A 21,844-nucleotide genomic window follows, 5' to 3' on the forward strand; every position below is an offset into this window, starting at 1 on the left:
GGTGTGCTCAGCATGACTCAGGAATATATGGTATAATTAAATAACAATGGATAAATACATAAAGTGCCGTACTCACTGTCACTCAGGAAAATGTGATGTATTTTAATATTCTGTGATGTGTGATTCCAGTAGAGCAGTGATACTCAGACTGAGGCTGCCAAGCTGCAAGTGGTTCTTTAATGTGCCTCCTGTGGCTCTTTGCAGCATATGGTATTAAAACAGGGGGGCAAGGCTTACCTTGGGCGTTGCGGCTCCCAAAGCGACCGGCATACCCTTCTGGCAGCAGCTTCTAGGCGGGGGTCTCTGCGTGCCACTTCCGCAGCTCCCATTGCCCGCAGTTCCCAGCCAATGGGAGCTACGGAGTTGGCGCTCAGGTTGGGGGCAATGCACAGAGACACACCAGCCCCGGGGGCCACAGGGACATGCCAGCTGCTTCCGGGAGCGGTGTGGCACGGCACGGGTGGAAGGAGGCAGCGCGGGCAGGGAGCCACCTTAGCCCTGCTGCTGGCATGTCTCTGTGCACCCCCTCAGGGGGGGATGGGGACAGCGGGTCTCCATGCACTGCATGGGGCGGGGGAATCAGGTAGAGCCACCTCCACCCCGCAGGGGGGCACGCAGAGACGTGCCAGCAGCCAGCCACAGAATGCAGGCAGGCAGCTTGCCTGCCTGAGCTCTGCCGCACCGCCGGCTGGGACTCAGGGGCAGGTTGTCAGATGAGATTTGTCCTGCATTTTGGGGGTGGGCCGTCATTGGGGGCGCCGTGCCACCGCACTGTTTCACGGTAAATCCGCCTCTGATCAAAAGATCCCAGTCCGAAGGGAGGTCCCGCCTGGGCCAGGTTCTGAACAAACACCTCGCCTCTAGTCTCGTCCCCGCAGAGCTAAGTCTACTTCGATCCAAAGCAGAAGCCGCGCCAGAGAGAGAGAGAAGCAGGGAGAGGCGGCGCCTTGCGGGCTCGGTGACAGGCTGAAGCTCACACAGTCCGCAGGGCACGCAAGGCGCTCACGGTAACCTTTGGGTGCGCGGGATCCCGGATCGCACCTGCAGGGATGTGCCGGGGCGGCTGCGAACGGGAAAGGCGTTAGCCCGCCGCCCAAGGGAGCGCTGTGACGGCTCCAGCCCCTGCCCGGGCGGACCCCCGTCCACAGGCCAGTCACGGCCACGGGGGCTGCAGCCGCGTGTAAGCGGAGCCCAGACCCGGCGCGCCAAGGGGCCGGCCTGTGGGGGCCGGGCCGGGGCGGGGCCAGCACTGGAGGGGCGGGTCTGCCGTTATAAACCGCCGGTCCCCACCAGCGCCTGCTCTGCCCGCCGCATCGCCGCCCGCTAGCAGCATGGACCTGTCCAGCGACCCCGCCTTCAGGAAGCTCGCCGAGTGGTACAAGGCGAACGCCGCCACGCTCGTCCTGAGGCAACTCTTCGAGGCCGACAAGGACCGCTTCCAGAAATTCAGGTGGGCCCACTCAGCGGCACGACCCCGGCCCCCGCCCCCGGGGGGCGGCTGGGGCGCCGCCGGACCGGTCCCCTCCCCGGGCAGCGGGGCCGGGGCTGCTGCAGGGTCCTTCCCAGCCCCCGCTCCCAGAGCTGTAGGCGGCGGGGCCCGGCCCGGGCCGCGCAGCGCCGCCAGGGGCCCGCTCGCTCAGGGCCGCGGGGAGGCTTGGCGGAAGCCGTTTCCGGGCCCTGCCACCTGCCCGAGTAGGGCCGCAAGGGAGCGGAAGCCGCCTCGGGGCGCTGTCTCCGCACCAGTTGGCCCCAATGGCCTAGGTCCCCGCGGCCCGCCCGCCTGGGGAGTGCAGCGCGGAGGGGACGGGGCGGTCTCCCCCCCAGAGCTGGTGGTGCTCTTCGGGCACGGCTCCAGCAGAGCCCCCTGGCTCGGCGGGCTGCCCGCCTGCCCTTGACTCCTCCTTGCGGCCCGGTACGTGCCGGGAAGCACGGCGCGGGGCTGCGGCGGGGAGAGGGGCATTGTGGGTCCGTCGTGTCTCGGCCTCTCGCAGCAGCCTGCTTCGTCATGGTGAGCCCCGCGGCAAGGGCGCCGAACGGCCCCCAGAGCCAGCGGGGTGTCCGGGCTGGCCCTGAGCAGAGCCTAGTACTGCCCCCAGCACCTTTGGTGCCCCCATAGTTACTCAGAGCACACCGCAAGAGCGATACGGGATTGTGCCCCAGGAAGGGGAAGCACAAGGATAGGCACAGACCGTGTTTAACGCTGCTCAGCCTCTCTGTCGAATGGAGCCATGATTACCCTGGCTAGCAGGAGTGATTAGAATTCATTAACATACACATGTGCTAAATATTTAGTATTGAGCTTCTTCAGATCTCTGTAGATCATGGTGAGAAATACAGACACCCTGAGCTTTTGCCTTTTGGTGTACAGATAATTTCCTGTCAGGCATCACTTGGGTGGGAGATTGATTTAATTGTGGGCATCATCTTGAAAAGGGGCTTTATGAACGGCTTAAGTATTTTAAAGAGTATGTTGAAGACCAAGATGTATTTCTCCACATTAGTGTCCAAGAAGAGCTTTCTTGCATGCCTACTTTCTCTATGCTGATGAAAGAATAGACTTTTTTAAATCCTCATTTCTGTGTAATGGTTGCACCTATGATCCTGGCAACAAGATTGTGTCACCTTGTACTTTAAAGTCTGTAAGTTTTTAAAACAAATATTCTAGTTTCTTTGTAGCAGAGAAAGTACATTCTGGCTTACAAGGTTTCCCTGGCTCTAATACAGCATTAGGGACTGAATTTGATAGTTTCTTTTTTTGTTGAGAGGAGGGCAGGGGTGTCTAGAGGTGTGACTACTTAAAATAAAGTTGAAATGAGATCAATAAAATATACATCCTTTTAAAATCCAGAACACCTATTGTTTCATTCCTTCTTTACATGCCTAATAGGATAGCATAGAATGTCTGTCCATGTTTGTTACATTCATACTCCTCCTTTGCTGCACACCTGCCTGAGAAAAGGTCACATTTGCGGTTTAGTTAGGCATACTTCATAGTTGGAGGCAAGTATGAACACTTCCCACAATGTCACATGAATTTGAACTCTTAAACAAAAAATGCACAAGTCTTTTGACAAATGCTGAGAGCAGTTAATCCATCACCTGGCTCATAGTTGACTGCTCCTTGAAATTCAATCTCTAGTTCTGGCAGGCTGACAGAAGGAGCAGATTCCAGAAGCATGGGTTATCCACTAAGAATACCCTACCACTAGCTGTGGAGGGTTCAGCACCAAAACTGCTGGCAGCAGCATAACCCCAGCAAATCATAACTACGTGGAGGTTGCAGACTGAGTCGAGCTTTTCTGAAGCAAATAGCCAGTGCAGCGTATGCAGTGCTGGTATGTGTTCATAACCGCTTGCCCCACTCAGAAAAGACTACTACATTTTGCACCAGCTGAAGTTTGAGTGCTTCTCAAAGATAGCCCTAAGTAGAGTGCATTGCTGTAATATAGCTTGGCGATTACAAAGACATAAATGACTGTAGTAAGGTATACATCAGAAAAGAACAGAGAGCCTCTAGGCTAACTATTAGTGTGTATGGGGCGGAAAGCATTACAAGTCACCTGGGAATTTGAGCAATGATGGATTCAAGGTTCCAAATGGCTTCTTTATATTTAACATTGTAGGGGGGGAGACCAATATTCTGTATGGTACCATGGTAATGGCTTTACAAGAAACTGTTACATCACTTAAGTGTGGACGTGGCTTATGTGACAAGTCATTGTTTTCATGTGGGTAGCACCATCTAATAAATGCTGCATTGCAAAATGTGCACTGTAGCAGAACATTATTGATCTGTAGGGTTTTTTGGATTTCTTCTAAGAGTCGCATACTCTTAAGTAGGTTTAAAATAAAATTACATTATATCCCTTCATACTCCAGATGAGGTGTGGGTGGTAGTTAGATTTGTTGTGGTAGCCCGCAGCAGCTACAATGATCCAATCGTCTCTTGTATAAAAGATAAATTTGGGAAGTTCCCCTTCATTCGTCTGAACAGGGAAAGCATTATGAATGACTAGTTTCAAAGAATTTCTCCATTTTTAGTAACTAAAATTTTTGTCTGGGATACTTAATTTTCTAGGTCTAAGGTTGATTCTCCCTCCCCCCATGAATAAATAAAATACTTCTGTAGAATACAGGGAGCCCAAGCTTCAAGGATGTGAAGTTAAGTTTACCATACATTGACTAGAATATAGTCTCTGTTGCAACTTCCTTGTGCTTAATTGTAGTCTGAGATTGTTCTTAGAATTCCTTTAAATTATGAAAAATCTATTGATATACAAAAGGGCATGATATTTTGTTAGTAAAGTAGGTTCAAACTTTGGGTGCATAAAGCAATTTAGTATCAAATTAAAAATGTGACAAACCTATATAAAATGTACCTTCTTAAAGAGCTTGTCTCAACAGGTTTTATACTGCTTTAGCTCAATCTGTTTAGAACTGTACAACCCCTAATGTGAATGTAGTTAAATGATTAGAAGGTATCTATACAAGTATAGCAAGCTTCACCTGTATAAAGGTGCTTATAGCAAGCTATATTGGTGTAAGCACCTTTATACCAGGATAACTGCAGCCACACTAGGGATTGTATATCTAAAAGTGTAGAGGAAAAACCAGCCAGAGACTCCAGTTGGTAGGAGTAGCTGTAGCAGCAGCAGGGACCTTTCAGACATGCAGAGAACTTTCTACAGTTTTGACTGGACTTTCTCTGCCCTGTGCTGACTGGCTGCTTTCTCTAACCTTCTCCCTCACGATTGCATCACCTCAGCTTAACCCACACCTGCCCCTCTTACTCTGTTCTCCCCTTGCCCATATTCCTCTCCCCACTTCCCTTCAATGTTTCCTCCCCTTTCACTTTCTTTCCATTTAGCTGATCCACTCCAACTTACTTCCCCCACCAAAATAAAATGTGAAGCTAATGACGCTTGCTGCCATCGCATTGTTCACTTTGCTTGTGTTATATACCCTTCCCCCACTCTGTCTTGTCAATTTAGATTGTAAGTGCTTTGGGGCATGATCTGTCTATTACTGTATTTATACAGTGCCTAGTAAATGGGGCCCCATTCTTTGCTGGCCCTTAGAACAGATGCAGTTATTACTTTTAGTGCCTAAGTAACACCTCCTAACCAAAATAGTTGATAGTTTTGCAGTACAAAAACTGTGGTGACCAGGCCCAAGAGTTAAGCATACTTAACCTGAGGAAACTGGAAACCTAGACCCAGCATTAGAAAAGTATATAAAGTGTGGTAGAACAGGCTGATCAGACTGTAGTATGTTGTATTTGCTACAATTCTTTTTCTCCTTCAGTCTTACTATCTGCTTTTCTGATGCCTGCCTGTTCTTCTCTTTGATGGTATCCTAAAGCTTTTTGCCAAAATATCTTCCTTTCCTCATTCAAATCTGTACAGTAATCTTAGTTCTGATAGGATTAGGGGGAGAAAGAAACAAAAAATACTAAATTATTGGACCCAGATGTACATGCCTGATTGAGTTACTGATGTTACAATAATAACCTTAGTCCTGCATCTCCCCATCTTGCTCCACCCTCCCTGTTTATGGCCCTTGCTTGTTGTGTCACATCACATTTATTTGGGCTAGGGGCTATGTCTTAATTTGCTCTTGTTAGATTCCTAGCATAGCTGTGTACTCCAAAATAGTATATAAATTGTGTTCAGACACTGGGGAAAGGAAAGCTTGCTGCAGAAAGACACAGGAGAGAATAGTGAACAATGTAGATTTTGATCCTGAGAGGTGTTGAGTACCTGCAGCTTCCATTGACTTCAATGGGATTTGTGGGTGCGCAGCACCTGGAGCAAAAGAAAAATAGCATAGCATAGGGAAGCAAGATTCCTTGGGTAGAAACACTGTTTTCTAGTGTTGGAATGAGTAATAGGAAACAGTTTTATGAGTTTCCCCTACACAGGAGAAGTGTGCTGTAAAAGTAGTGCCCAGTGCAAACAAAATTAGGATGTATATGACTGGAGGATTCTGTTGCTTTGGATGGGGTATGGAATAATTTGGGGTATGGAATAATTAGCGCTTCCTACTACAGCAAGGGGCTAATAAAGTAGTCCATTTTCCAAGAAGACTAAATGCATGGCAATACATGACTTGTCTTGGTGCTACTTCTAATAAACACATCTTCATGTTGCAGCCTTCAACAGATCTAAGGCTAAAAATGCTGATCTTCTGAGATTTAGACTATATTCTTCAAACAAGGGTTAGTTAAGTAATTTGGAGCGCTCCGCTGGACAGTGAGGATTAGATTACACAACTCACAAATGAGATTAATACTGAATGGAGCAGAGTGCTTTTTTTTTTATACTTGGGATTGTATTAGTTAGTTGTCGTGTGTGTGTTTTTTGTTTTTGTTGTTTGAGCAGGCCTGCTTTTGTCACACTTTGCTGCTGGAATGAATATGAATCCTTGACTTGATTTTTTTTTTTTCATCTTGTTGTTTTTATTGAAATGATTGACCTAAATGTCAATATGATTGTTTCTAACACTGTTTAATAGACTTCATTCTATTTAAACTCTCCAAGGAGAAAATGGACACTATATTTGGAAAATTATAGTCCAATTAAACTGTTTAGTATCTAGTAAATCCTCTTATGAAATGTTTGGGCAAAACTGTCCCTTTGGCTGTTCTTACTAGCTTTTGTAGATTTGGGGTCCAAATTATTTGGGTAATCTCTCTTACTTGCATGCATAAAATAATATCTCTGTAGGAACTTGCAATTTAACAAACCATCTCTGTTGGCAGTGTGACTCTGAATACTGATCATGGGGATATCTTGGTGGATTATTCGAAGAACCGTGTTACAGAAGAGGTCATGAAGATGCTGATAGAACTGGTAATTCCTTATGTTCACCCTGATCTATCGAAAGATGAAAATAAGTTGTAGAAAAATGCAGAGCTAAATCCTTCCTGGCACAGTTGGTTCTAGCACAGGACATAAAAGTCAAGATTATCAAGGGTATTTGGGTGCCTATTGGGAGTTGGGAAAACTTCAGCCCAGCTCTCAAGAGTAGATAGTTTCCTGTCTTCACAAGGATTTGGTAGACATCAAGCCCATGAAACCTGCAGACCATCCTAGGGATAGCTTCACAGCTTTGCTTTCTGGCCCCAAGGCAACGTGACTCTGTAAGGAGCTATTCTACCAAAGCCTCCTCACTGACCATGAGCCCCACCTCGCTACCCACCTCAGGAGGGGTTTGGCTGTGCAGCAGAGCAACCAACATAAGATAATACTGATGTCTGCATTAATACAAGTTGGGACTCCTCATGGAATTGAGAATGGGAAGATTATGCCATGAAAGATGACTGTTATCTGCTCCCTAGCTGCAGAGCACTGGCAGAGGGCTTTTGTACAGTCTAGTGGGGGAGTATATCTGAGAGCTGCCTCAAATCACCACCACAGCCCAATCTGTGTCTACATGCTGGCATTAACCATATAACAATTGGGCCATTCCGATGTAATGAAATATCAGTTTGTGGAGCCAAAAATGTTTCTCCTGTCAATCTGATGCTTTTAAAGATCAGTGCAGGTCTCTTAAAGAACAACAAACTTTGTTTACATTATATATAAAAAAAGAACCAAACTAAATTAGTACAAGTGTCAAGTCCTTAACAGAATTATATCCACAGTTTAAAAGTGATGCATGAAACATCCTTTGTTGCTTAAATAGTCATCTGAAAGCTTCAGGACTGTCATTTCTGAAAAGATTTGCCTGGATAACCTCAGTTCAGTGTGATGTTCAGGTTTACCATTCTCCCTGGCTACTTAGTTAGATGAAAGACCAAGACAGTCTTGTATCTGTGATGCATCATATTTGGAAGTACTAACAGAAATTTGGACCTGCAGGAAAAAATTACTTTCAATCACTTTTCTGTTTATTAAAATAAATAAATAGGCTATTGACTGGTGTATTGTTGATGTTAACAAGATGAAACGGAGTAATTTTAAAAAGTTGAGATTGTCGTGTCAGTTTCACCTATACCACTCTCCCTTCAGTGAACAAACACCCTCTAACCAATTTCCTTTAAAATAGGAGAAAACTCTTACAGTTGTAAACTACTGGCAGATAATATAACTCTTGTAGCCAGTTTTTATGGAAGAAATTGTCTTTCTGATGCAGTTGGTCTATCTGGGAGGGGCTAGTTTCTTCTTCCCTTAAGTGAATATGATTTTTTTTTTTTTTTTACCCTTCTCAGGCAAAGTCAAGGGGTGTTGAAAATGCTAGGGATCAAATGTTCACTGGAGAGAAGATCAACTTCACTGAGGTAAGGTTTATTTCTGTCTGTGGCTATATCACCTAGGTCAGTAGCTCTCAACCTTTCCAGACTACTGTACCCCTTTCAGGAGTCTGATTTGTCTTGTGTACCCCCAAGTTACACCACTTAAAAACTACTTGCTTACAAAATCAGACCTAAAAATATAGAAGTGTTACAGCACACTATTACTGAAAAATTGTTTACTTCCTCATTTTTACCATATAACTATAAAATAAATCAACTGGAATATAAATATTGTACTTACATTTCAGTGTGTGGTGTATATAGATCAGTATAAACAAGTCATTGTATGAAACTTTAGTTTGCACTGACTGTACTAGTGCTTTTTATATAGCCTCTTGTAAAACTAGGCAAATATCTAGATGAGTTGATGTACCTGCTGGAAGGCCTCTGCATACTCTCAGGGGTATACATTCCCTGGTTGAGAACCACTGACCTAGGTTATGCATATTTATGCTGGAGGGGTGTGGGGCTGGAAATTACTACCACATGGCTACTTATGGTGCATTGAACTATTAAATGTGGTGATAGTATTTATTTCTTTGCTCATGTTCATCACACCATACACACACAGGCTCTGAGGAGAAGCCAAAAACAAGTAGTGACATCAATGGCAACTGAGGTGAGGTGGAGAGCTGGAGACCAGCCTTACAGTTTACTGGGCCCCAAGCTGCTGGAAGTGGAGGAAACTGGACCAGAAATGGTTTCCCACACTGGTCTGGTTCTAAAGGTATTCTGCTGGAGAATGGAGATGGGACCAACTGATGAATTACAGAGCTCAGATCTGACATGGGGCAGGGTATTAGATGCAAGGGGACACTTTCTTTGTTTCTGCTTAAGACTAGTCGTGGTAAAGCTGAGCAAATGACACAAGAACTTCTAGTAAGAACTGTGTAACAACTTCTACTTTGTGCCGTTGAGGATACTTGTCAGTGGCAGTTATAAACCCAGTTTTTTGGGAACTAGCCACCTATTGCATCAAGAGAACAAAGACCTTCCCTTTTTTCTAAGTGTGAAAGTGATCACTGTATCCAGGCTCATTAGAACACACTGTTGCTCAAAGTTGGTGGTGTGCTGCATAGGACTTTAGTTAGGTTGGATAAAACAAATTAAGTAGCTACTCATGGTGGTTTTGTTTTTTTTTAAAAATTGAGAATGGAAGAAAATCTGGGTGATCTTAAATATTAAAGTTCCTTTCACATTTTAGAGCTTTTCTGATGGAAGTTATTTACTTGTGTTCATTCTCTATGTGAACTTGCAGAGACACTGTTAAACACTTTGCTTCGAAGAGCTCAGCAGTTGTATTATATTTTGCTTGTGAGTATTGAGTGTTTGTAGAGGTGTTTTGTCATGTCCAGATAAAGCAGCTTTGGAAAGGCAGTTTTTCCTCCCTTTCTGTATTAATCCATTGCCCTTAATTGTTTTACTTTTGTCCTTTTTTAGCTCCAGCTAAGGCTTTGCCTGCCCTTTTTTTTTTTTTTTAAATATTAAAGGCAAGCAGTTAAAACTTCAGTGGCTAGAATGACTACAGACCATTTTAAAACCTAACTCTTCAGAAAGCTGAAGTCTGTGTTTGGACCCAGAAATAGGAATTTAGCCAGTTTGTACTTGCAATTGCATATGTGCAGACCTCGTATTTCAACTGTCTGAAAATTGGGTCTTTGTGCCCATCAAACCTTTTCTTTGAATTCTGACCAGTAATTCAGAAATGATGCTTGGGAGAGTTCACTGGTCCAAGTTCAGAATGAAATTACTATTTTTCTCCTTCAGAGTTTCAAAGTCATTGTGATTGTTCATTCCTCCCATGTGCAGTCATGCAGCCCCAGGTGGGAGCACCCTGCTTTCTAAGGTTATTTTGGCTGAGCAGGGGACAGCTCTGCCCCATTCAGCTCTTTATTTTTATTAACTATCTAGGGATTGGTGTGAGGGGTGGGTGTTGAGGTTCTGCCTCCCTCGGAGGCTCAATTTGGCATAAGGAGCCTGTGGCTTATCACAAGGTAGTCCATTTTGACTACTCCTTATGAGGTTGCTCTCTTCCCTGCCTTGGAACAATATACCAGTCAAAATAAGTGTTCACCAGAGAACTATATTCTGAGGTAACATTATTTTAGAGGAGTGGACTTGGTTCCCTGCTTGGCCTCCAGTACTTATGCCCTACTTCAAGGGCTGCTGTGGTAAGAGGTAGTAATGCAAAACACTTTGAGTCCAAGAACACTTGCATTTATCAGACCCCTAGGTCTCCTTTATAGTTGGCAGAACTATATCAGACGGGTGACCTGGAACAGATCTGTGTTTAATTTACACTCTATCTGGCCAAGCAGAACATCATGTCAAATCTTTTAAAATCAGAAGTGTCCTGATTACTTAAAAGGGATACCATCAAACAGAAATATTTAACATGTCCAAAGCAATAAAGATTCAGAATTGACTTGTACTCTAATTTAGAGAATGTTCTAAATCTAAACAAGCTGACCACATTTAAGGTTGATCTATATTTTGATGCTGGAGGCCTTGTCTGCCTGGTGTGCATGTATGCAAAAGTCCTAATTAGTGCACCCATGCATAGCAATGTCATGTGTACATCCCAAATGAGTGTTAACTTGGATGGTAAGCTACCGTTTAGTGGTCACTGCACCAGAAATAAATCTCTTCAAATGCAGTATTTATCAATTTGAAAAGTTTTAAGATAAAGTAGAAATCAGTTCAAATACTAATATATTTGATTCCATGGCGAAGAATGACCAGGACCATCCTTCATCTTCAATTTAAAAACAGGGTGCATCTTCATAACTGTAGCTCAGGAGGCTCCTGAGTCTTCTGACCCAGCAGCCACCAAAGCTCTCTTAGATTGGTTTTAGTACTGTAATTTAACCCATAAACTTTGGCAGTTCATATCTTCCTTGTTGGCTTTGCCTCACTGACCAGGTGAATTGTTTAACTGTAAATCCTCCATCCTAGATTACAGCAGCAACAAACTCATCATTGCAGATGAAGACTCAAATTCTGGCTTCTGATATAAGCAGGGTGTGGTGCATCTGAGATTAGAATTTGGCACTACTCTAGAATTCTAACATATCACACGAGTATTTGGGGGCCTCTCTCTGTTAAGCATGTTCTTCTATTCCACTGCTATCAATTTCCCTGTTACGTGGCTGCTACTTATATATGCTTATTTATCTTTTCCTGTATATTGTATTTTCCTGTTACTGCTGTAGTCATTGAGAAACTGCTAAAGTACATAACACCCTTGTGTTATTGACTACAACTAGGAGTTGATCATAAAACTATCTTCAATCCTGAAGACCATAATCTCTGCTTAATGCAGAAGTATGAATTGCAAATGCATTAAAATTGCTTATCAAAAGATCAAGCTTTTAACTACAACTTCAAATTCATTCTCTCATTGCAATCTATTAATGTTTGCCTAATATGCATACTACATACTTTTCTAGTTTTGGACAGTTTTTTGGACCGTTTTCCACCAACTCTGGCAAATCTGATCAGGTGCTTAGATACCACAGTGAGCATGTTAGAAATAGTGAGAGAGAGATGCAGGCTAGTAGTTGTAGAAGACTTTAAAGTTAATAGTCTGAGAGGTCCTTAGATAGGCAGGCTTCAGAGCCTTTAATGTTATATTGCTGCCTTCTGGGTGCTGTTTTGTGTATCTACACTGCCAAACTGCCTCAGTTAATATTTTATGATGTTTGTCTCCCATGCTGCCTTGTTTCAGAATCGGGCTGTGCTTCATATTGCCCTGAGGAATCGCTCCAATGTTCCAATATTAGTGGATGGCAAAGATGTAGTCCCAGAAGTTAACAAGGTGTTGGACAAGATGAAGCACTTCTGTCAGGTATAAAATCCTTAGTTGATTGATTTGATCTGTGTACTTTGCATCAGTGTTTCCTGTTGCACTTATAATATGAACTACTACAGTACCTAACAAGTCTAAATGAGGGACAGTAGTAGCTGCATGAACAAAATGGATCCATATCTGTACATGTCTTCCAGGAATGGTTACTTTTTCTGAACAAGACTTTCTAGAAAAACACTTTCCTGAGTTTGCATTTAAACTGTTTTGTTTACAATATTATTTTATCCTCCTTCATAACTTGTGAGTTCCAATTATATAAATATTGGGCACAAATGGCAGTTAGGCACCAAACACCTAATGACTTCTCCCTTCCCTTACTAATTTCTTAATCACTTGGTCGTATCTCATTTACTGTAGAAATGTTTGTCTAGAAGGAACTTCCCCCTTAAAGTCATTATTTGCTAATGTGAGTGCAGTCAGGAGGCTCCCAGCTCACTTGTCACTTGACAGGTGCTCCAACAATTCTACAGTGTATTGTAGAAGGTGTCTTGGACTCTTTCCATGGTCTCTTCTAATCACATAGCCATTTTCCTGGAGCATCTCGGCCTTTCATAAGGTATATGTAAGAGTCAACTCTATTTGTTTGCAACTTAACAGTGTAAGAATTCTTTGGTATGCTCCCTGGCTAGTCTAAACCATACATCTTCTACTCTCAAATCATAAATGACTGTTTGTCTTTGGTTTAGTACAGCACAACATTTAAAATGTAGATGTCTATCAAACTAGTTCTAGACACTCACTTTTGTAGTGACAATTCTTTAATTAAGAACAGTTGGCTAGGAACAAACATGGAGAACAAAGTGGGTGTTAGCTTAAGATTTGGATGCATTTCATATGCCTGAATGCCAAACTCAGATGCTTGATAAGGGCTGATCAATATACACTGTTCTAGGTATCTTAAACACATCAGTGAGGTTCAGGGATGATGATGGGGTAAACCTTTGTTCGTGAAACTGTCATTGTAAATCCTGCCCAGATGGTCGTGACCAAAAGTTACCCTGGCCTGATGACTGCTGGGTGGCCTATGTGAAATGAGTTGGGAATAGATCCAGTTCCCAGTGGAGAAGTGCCCAAACCAAAATAACTGACACTAATTGGCACCTTTTGTTGGCAGCCTCAGCCCACAATTAAGAACTGAATGGGCTGTAGAAGCTCAACAGACTTTTATCCCTTATAAGGTCTCCTTCCTGGGCAGGATTAAAATGTACTGGTGGTATAGTGTGAGGAAGCTTCTATTGCTGCCTATGCCATACCTCTTTTGCAGATATGGACTTCAATCTTCAGAGCTAGCAATTGGGCACTTCTCATGCAGACCAGAGCCCCTCTGAGTGACCAAAGTCATGTTTAAACATTTTAATCTTCCTTGTAGTGGTGGAAACTAAAGGATGCTTGATTTAGTCTTCTCTATGAAGGCAAAAAATATGGTTCCTTAACATGGTTTTAAGAGGCTATGGTTTAAGTGGTGGCTTTTTTTTTTTTTTTTAAAGTAGCCTGTAGCTGAGATTGCTATAAATTGTTACTTAACTTGGTACGTCTACAAGTTTCTTCAGTAGAGCATCATTATCTTCACAAAGCATGTCTGGGGAGAAAGTATTAGAATAATTGGAGCTCCGATGATTAATCTGATTGCAGAAAAGAAATAGCTTTAGAATTGGGTTTCATTTTCCGCTCTCTCTGGTAGTGGATGTTCATGTTTGCAAGCTTTGCTCTGTGCAATGAGTGGGATTAATGCACAGGTGGTCAATGATGGGCAAATGAAGGTTGCTATTTTGGTGGTATACCAGTTTGACAGCTTTTATTCAAAACTTTCAGTAGCTGGCAGACTGAGTAGGGCTGAAGCACAGAACTGATTCTCTTAATAGAAGACCTGTGTACAATGGAAAACCTTTGAATATTTTGTTTAGACATAAATCTTGTATACACATGACACTTTTTAGAACCCGTGTTCTATTATATTTAGCAAAACCTACTTACTTTAATTAGAGGCCCAGTGCAGAACTTCAGATCCAAACTCCTCTGAATTTAAGTTCAAATGCAAACCAGAATTTAATAGCTTAGAATCCTCTTGTTATATAGATTTTTAATTTGAGTTGCTCCTTTGATGTTCCTCCTCTTTAACATTCATATTTATTGTAATTGCCATGGTGGAACACAGAAGTCTTGTATTCTGTTCTTGTAGACTTAGGCACTGGTATTAGTATGCAGTACTTCGGCTGTGGTATGAGGAAATCATTGGCCTATATGAAGCTTTACGTTTGTAAAGTAACATTTGTCACTGCTCTATAGTAAGGGCCCTATTCAGTCTTGTGAAAAATATGTGCTGCTCCAGTTGGAGTTGAGTAAGGGGAGTATGTGCATATGTAAAGGCTGACCTTTGCCCTTTATAAGTTAGTATATTTGTGTCCACAATGATAGTCTTTTTTTAATAAAAACTCTAAATCCTTTTTTGTTTTTATGGATTTACTTTTTAGCTGTGCATTTGATTCTTGGTATTTCCTTGTTTAAAAGGAGAACCTTTTGGGAGAATCTCCTAGGAGTATTTGTGACCTTAATCCATACATAAATGATGGTCTTGATATTGTAGTCATTGTAACTTAACTTTAATTAATATCTGTGTATTTAAACTGCAGAAAGTTCGTAGTGGAGAATGGAAAGGCTACACTGGAAAGGCAATTACCGATGTGGTCAATATTGGGATTGGTGGCTCAGATTTGGTAAGCTCTCAAGTACTGACTCCTGCATAACGTTTTGTGACTTGTGAGCGTGTGCAGCGAAGATTTTACAACCTAACTATATTGATGCTTTCCAGGGCCCCGTTATGGTGACTGAAGCCCTGAAACCATATTCCAAGGGAGGCCCTCGTGTCTGGTTTGTATCCAACATTGATGGTACTCATATAGCCAAAACCATGGCTGAGCTTAATCCTGAGACAACACTCTTCATCATTGCATCTAAGGTATAGAAAATATTAACACTAGCAGGTGACTGTCTCAACTTGTAAATAGTCAGAATGGAGATCACTCAAAATGTATAAAAATTGCAGCAAGGGAGGTGTAGGTTGGACATTAGGAAACTTCCTAACGGTCATGGTAGTTAAACACTGGAATAAATTGCCTAGAGAGGTTGTGGAATCTGTAATTGGAGGTTAAGAGCAGGTTAGACAGGCACCTGTCAGGGATGGTAGATAATACTTGGTCCTGCCTTGAGTGCAAGGGGCTGAACTAGAAGACCTCTTGAGGTCCCTTCCTGTTCTACAATTCTATGAAAATATTAACTTCTCCAGATGTTTAAATGAATGGGATGTGTCCAAAAACAATGCTTAGGTGAGCCATACCCAAAAAGTCTTGTCTCAGTGTCCAATATCCCATAAATGGAATTTGTGATCCCATGTGGCTAGTTCTTTTAAAATTCAAGATCAGGTTTAGCATTTTGCCATATCTTTGCTGCATTTTTCCTATTTTTTAGAACCTAGTTTTACCCAATTGTATATTTTTGGTTCTTGATGATGATAGATCCTACACAAAGTACGGTACACTTAAAGATCTTCTTTAAGCAGGTACTGTGACCAATGTTACAGAATGCTATTCTGTATTACTTTTTTGTATTGTGATAGTCCCTCAGAACCAGACCCCGCTGTGCTAAGCTCTATATGAACACAAAATGGACAAGTCTGGGCCCACAAAGAACTCAAAACATTAAATTTCTTGATCACTGTAAACATTGTAGAAGCTACGAATTGCCAGCATAATATTTTGTCAATTTGTAAGCAATCTGTACAATTTCAGTTTTGCACTTCAACATAAACTTACTATAACTGCATTTCTAGAATGCTGCTTGAGGATGGCTTGCCTTAATTCATGAACATAATGGCTGGGAGGGTCTTGTCTTTATTTTGTTTTTGTTCCTCTTTGGGAATACTAACTAAAACATATACTGGCTTCTGTCTTGCCTGAGGAAGTTGATGGAGACAAATTTCATAGTTGTATGACTAAGGTCCCTTCATTTCTAAAGCAGAACAGAACCCCATTGGTTTTAAAGGCACAATCCCTAACAAATTACCATGTGTGTAATGCTGACCTTGCTTTGCTTGTTTTGCTCATTATCTCAACTTGGCAGTAACAGACCTTCAACTAAAATGTATGCAGTAAAAAGGAAACTTCAAAATGACCACTAGCATTGTTTTGTGCGTAACTGAGTTCAATCATCACGGTTCAAAAGCTCAAAATATTTCCAGATTGAAAGAGTAACAGTTCAGTTTATTTGCCAGATTGTAGTTAGATAATTGGATATGTTCGGAAGGGAACGAATGGTATTTTTTAAGTTTCTCAACAAATGCATGTTCTAGAACAAAATAATTTCGGAGATGGATGGGAGTAAAATGAATGTAATGCTCATCCTTAAAGCTATATTGTGATGGTTGAGTAAATCAGAATGGCTGAAGCTAATCCTAGAAGAATTGCATGACTGACCTTGTTTTCACACTTCATAAAGCAGGAACGTATTTTCTTTAATCAGCAAAATGAAGTTATGGCAAGAGTGTTAACAGAAACTAAGTAGAATAAAGTGTCCCAAATGTGAGAGATGGGAACAAAAACAAATAGAGCTAACAATCTGTGTGGTTTTCCCAATTTAAGTTTTCAGTTAGAAGTCACCACTAGTCTTAAAGTGGAAATTGTAGTCCAAACAGTTTATGCCCTCCTTCAAATATCAATTACATCAGCTAAAACTGATGTACCTGCCAAAAAAAAATTCCTAAATATTCCTTGTGTCCTCAGACCAATGTTAATGTGAAATTAGGTGTGCACCTAGAAATACTAATATCTGCATGCACAGTGGGTACATTCTTCCTTGAAATCAAGCTGCTGCTGTTATATAAATTTAGGGTTACTCTGCTCTGACTAGCTGGAACAATTGGATGTTTTGGTAGCCTAATCTTGTCTTGCATTCCTTAAACACATACAGACTTCATGTACTTTCTGTGAATGTGACTAGTAAAAGATCTCTTTTTCTACTGTGCAGACTTTCACCACCCAAGAAACTATTACCAATGCAGAAACAGCCAGAGAGTGGCTTCTTCTTTCTGCTAATGATGTAAGTATAATGTGCTTAAATTACATAACTGAACACATAACAGCCCTTCCCAGTGTCAGTTCTAAACAAGCTCTGGAGCAGAGCCAACTCCTGCCGAAACACATGCTGTACACGTTGGCAAATGTTGGATCTGTCACATTAAGATCAGAGATGCAACCACTAACTTTAATGGTAATGGAATTTAGTTTAATCAGTGATGAAGCCACTTAGGTGTTGAGACAAATGTTTGAGCTGCACCTAAAATCCTTTGTATAAAAGTACTTGGATAGATGTAGCCTGTATCTCAGATCCATCTTGTAATATGATACAACTTCCAGACTTCTGTGAGGTGGAGGAAACTTGGAGATGCTAGCCTCCATGGAATGGCCTGCCAGTCCTTTGCAAAACTTTCAAAGCTACACACAGTTATAGTTGAAGCAGTAGATGGAGGCTGCTGCAGCAGATATCCGAACTGTGAATAGAGGTCTTCAGTTCATATTCTGGCATCTCACTCCTTCCTTCACCCTCCTACCACTCAGACTTTGAAATGCAAGTCGTTCCTTTTTTTTTTTTTTAATTAAAACTACCTCTAACCCACTCCCACTAGGGGAAACTATTTACTTTTCAATATCAGGGTTTGAGAGCATTTCTCTTGTAAACTATTCCTATAACAATACCTCCCTGAGTCCTGAAATACTTAGCACCTCACTTAGAGATTCAGGTTGAATTTCAAGCCTGTCACTTGGGGTTGATTCATTAAAGAACCAAGACAAGGATTTCTGGCCTCCACTGACCTTTTGATGATTGCCAGGAGGATCTTTGTAACATATCAAACCCAGGCTGCTCCAAAACTTGGTCAGCAAGGGTTGATCTAGACAGACACCTTCAGCACCTTGTCCTGAAGGTTGAGTATGTTGCTCCGGGATATTTGCTATAAGAAGACTTAGACTATCTTTGAACCTTGCCTACATTTGGGTCAGACATGCTGCTGACTCTTATATCTGTATTCATGATAAAGTCAAGTTCACAGACAGAGCAAATATACATGAATAGTAACAGTCAGCCATGTTTTCTTAATGCCAGCAGAAGCAAATATCAAAAGAACAGTCCTGATTGTGTCAACATGCATAAACCAGCTTTGTGGCTGATCAGCAATGCAAAATATTTAGCAGTGTTCTGTTTAACTAGTTTATATTTTATTTTATTAAAGCCTTCTGCTGTGGCCAAGCATTTTGTTGCCTTGTCTACCAATGGCGTAAGTATAACACTTTTTTTTTATTTAGACCTATGCTATAGGTTTTAAAAATGAACTTAATTAAAATCCAGTAAGGTGTGGAAATGTGTAGGTGTGAAAACAATACCTCATGCTTTAAGATCATCTTGCTCTTGGAAACGGGGGAGTCTTACAATTTCATGTACAAGAGAAGAATTATTCCTAGTAGTGGATTATGGGAAAATGCAGTCTCCAAAGGGCCTTCAAGGGATGGCTTATTTAGGATGGGAAATATTGCTCAGAGCTGCTTTATATACTTCTACTTTTCTTTTAGATCAAATGTTGTAAAAAAATCTGTACTCCATATTTTCTGATTTACAGTTCATATGGTTGCCCCATTATTAACAAAGGGTACCACTTCTTGCTTAACTAGTTATGTACTCCTGGGTAAGGTTCTGGTATTGAGTTTAACACCATTTAAATCTTTGGGCCGAGTTCTGCACTGATGAAAGTAAGCTGTTAGGTGTAAGTAGTGTAACACATAGTCTTGGTATTTGGTGGGTATGTAGAGTGAAAATTTGCAAGCATAAAGGGTCTGCAGTGTAAAAAACTACTGCAATGAGTAAGAACATCTATAATAAGATGAGAAAGGTCTGCATTTACCTCAAAGCCTTCTGCAAGTCTATTTTAAAGTTCCATTTTCCATTCTGACTCTGCTGCATGTAAACTATTAATTTTGAACAACACTGAATGCCATGTTGATTCATTACACTACTTTCCATTTACCAATTTTCTGATCCATTTACACCACTAAATTGAACTTCTTGTTTTTGGGACCGCTGACAGATGGTACATTGACCAGGAGGAACACAGGATCAATCATGGCTTATTTTCTGGTGGAGGCTTTAAACTTCTGACCCAGAATATGAAGTCAGGGAGATGTTTGTCTGTGTGTACTTTAGTTATATAGGGAATAATATCTTTAAGCTAACTATAACTTCAGCTACATAAGCATCCTGGAGTTGCTGTTTGACATCTGTGTTCTCTAATATGAATGTATTTACCCATTTTATTTTTTATTCTAGCCTAAAGTTAAAGACTTTGGAATTGACACTGAGAATATGTTTGAGTTTTGGGATGTAAGTAAATGTTTAACACCAAGCAATAGATGCTAACTGTTAGAATAACTTAACCTGCTTCAGAAAAGCCAAATTAAAAGGTCAATATCCTGCCCCCCACACACACCAAAAAAAGATACTAAAACAAATCCACTAGTGCTTTAAGACAGTAATATGTTAGAATCCTAACCACAAATTGAGGGAACATGTCAAAGTAGTGAAATATATATATCAATCTTGGCCATTCAGTTTGTCTCCCTATCAAAGGTCAGAAGAGGAGCTTTCTGTATGCAGTGCTGTCTAGACAGCTGTTGAGTAACAGGAGATAGCTCATTGCTCCAAGTGTAGGTCTTACAAGTAGTTATTATAAGCTGTGACATTTGACTGTCGCACTCTACTGTATATAATTTAGATCAGTAAAGGTCAGATATCAAAGAACCAGAATCTGATCTGATATTTAGTAACAGACACAAATTGTAAGTACAGTGGACCTTCATCTCAAACCTTGTGGAAAAAGTAATATATCTGAACTATGCCTGACGACATCAGACAGGTCAGTATATTGCTCCTTGTTACATGCCTGACAGCATATTTAAAACTAGGTTTTAAAGGTTTCTTGTTGAAACCATGAAAGCTATTTAACATTCAGGTTGGTCTAACCCTTTATAACAAGGATTCTTGAACAGTTTCGTAGCCTGGCCCACTTGTCAGTGTGTGGCACACCACCTCTCCCATTTGTAATGCCTTCACATTGCTGTAGTTGACACAAGGATTTACTTACAAGCAAAAGTAACATTAGGACAGTAGTTAAGGCATATTTAGCTGCCTTTGATTCAGGTTAGCAGCTAGAAGTGAGGTAGAAGCTAGTACCAGGTGATTTGCCAGCTCACTGGACCACAAACTTTGATCTCACTGGCTGACAGCCTCCAAACACGTTGCCTCCTAATGGGTGCACATAAAACATACCAAGCATATTCAGCAATCGGATCACTGAATCACTCTAGAATTATTTTATGGAATGGCTTGTTTTCACTTCTGATATGTAAGATTTTTATTAAAGAAATACCTTTCTCTCTCCTTCCCTCCCCCCCCCCAAATATAACCAAACTGATGGTCCTTCATAGACAAGGGACACAGTCCCACATTGCCAAAAAGTGATTCTGTAAAAATAAATGGAACTACATTTTGGTTTGAACACTTAAGGTAGCTTATTCTGCAACCCATAAAAAGTAAGGATCTTCTGTCTGTTCCACCAGTTAAACTAACCCATTCCCAGAAATGGTCTGGCTTGTCTGGTATGGGTGTGCAGAACAAGGAAGGACACATCTCCATCCTGTATTAAAATAAAAACTTGTGTTCTGAAGAGCGAAAATGAATTTGGAAATTTCTATTTCATATCCAAAGAGTGCAATATGAGAGGAGTTAGTAAAACTTGTTGCCATATGTTTAAACACAGAATCCTCATGAAAAGTTACTGCTATCTAAAACAATCTTGTATTTGCAGTGGGTTGGTGGCCGTTACTCATTGTGGTCAGCCATTGGTCTCTCCATTGCTCTGCATGTTGGTATGTATCCATATTATATAAAAATACTCTACATGGCTTGCATGATCAGCAGTGTGATTTACACACATTGAATATGCTAAAATGATCTATAGTGAAATAGATAACTTGGCTCTTTGGATTTCAGTAGCACATCTCAACTTCTGAAATTGCACCCACAAATTTGCCTTTGACAAAATGGCCAACCGTGCATCTTGCTCACTTGCATGGTCAAAAATATTTTGACTTCTGTTCAGTCCATTTTTAATTTCATTTTCTAAATGAAAACTAAAATTTCCTGGACACTGAGAAGGTCATAAGGAAATAGTTACGGTGCTTTTGAGATTGAGTATTGGAGTTGCAGTATGTGAAAACTCCGTTGCTGTGTAAAACTAAATGGATTTCTTCCATTCTAACTGAGTCGCAGATAGGTAGTACCCTTCTACCTGCCTGAGCAACCCAAGTCTGCCTTTAAATAAATGTTGCTGGCCTACTGATTTAGCTGTTGATTTAGCTATTTGCTCTTGATCCAGTAGTCTGTACAGAGCTGCTTTTGTAGAGTTACTGCTTTTATCATCAGCTCCATTTCCTCCTCCTCCTCTTCAGAATTTTATACTGAAGAGGGACAGGTTTATCAATTAATGCTGTAGTGTAGTTGGGGGAGATTAGGGCACCAGTCCCTAATGTGCACTGGTGAGTGGTGCTGGTTAAGGACCATAATGATAGGACTGTATGTAA

At 41.5% G+C, this 21,844-nt stretch overlaps 1 protein-coding gene across 2 annotated transcripts in view; it reads left to right on the top strand.

Moving 5' to 3' along the window:
- The first annotated feature begins 1,232 nt into the window (after positions 1-1,232).
- The window catches only part of GPI (glucose-6-phosphate isomerase), a 28,626-nt gene continuing 8,014 nt past the window's right edge, over positions 1,233-21,844 (top strand). Inside the window, exons 1-10 of one of the 2 annotated variants that reach the window (XR_012154508.2) lie at positions 1,233-1,450; positions 6,761-6,851; positions 8,213-8,281; positions 12,024-12,143; positions 14,795-14,878; positions 14,974-15,120; positions 17,184-17,255; positions 18,445-18,489; positions 19,533-19,586; positions 21,070-21,130. Coding sequence is in view for 1 of the 2 variants with exons in the window: in XM_073307921.2 (XP_073164022.1) it covers positions 1,332-1,450; positions 6,761-6,851; positions 8,213-8,281; positions 12,024-12,143; positions 14,795-14,878; positions 14,974-15,120; positions 17,184-17,255; positions 18,445-18,489; positions 19,533-19,586; positions 21,070-21,130 (862 nt within the window). In the remaining variant the exon portion in view is untranslated. The remainder of the gene's footprint in view (positions 1,451-6,760; positions 6,852-8,212; positions 8,282-12,023; positions 12,144-14,794; positions 14,879-14,973; positions 15,121-17,183; positions 17,256-18,444; positions 18,490-19,532; positions 19,587-21,069; positions 21,131-21,844) is intronic. The other variant, XM_073307921.2, reaches the window with a different exon arrangement.

Source organism: Lepidochelys kempii, chromosome 12, assembly GCF_965140285.1.
Source record: "Lepidochelys kempii isolate rLepKem1 chromosome 12, rLepKem1.hap1, whole genome shotgun sequence".
NCBI lineage: Eukaryota > Metazoa > Chordata > Testudines > Cheloniidae > Lepidochelys > Lepidochelys kempii.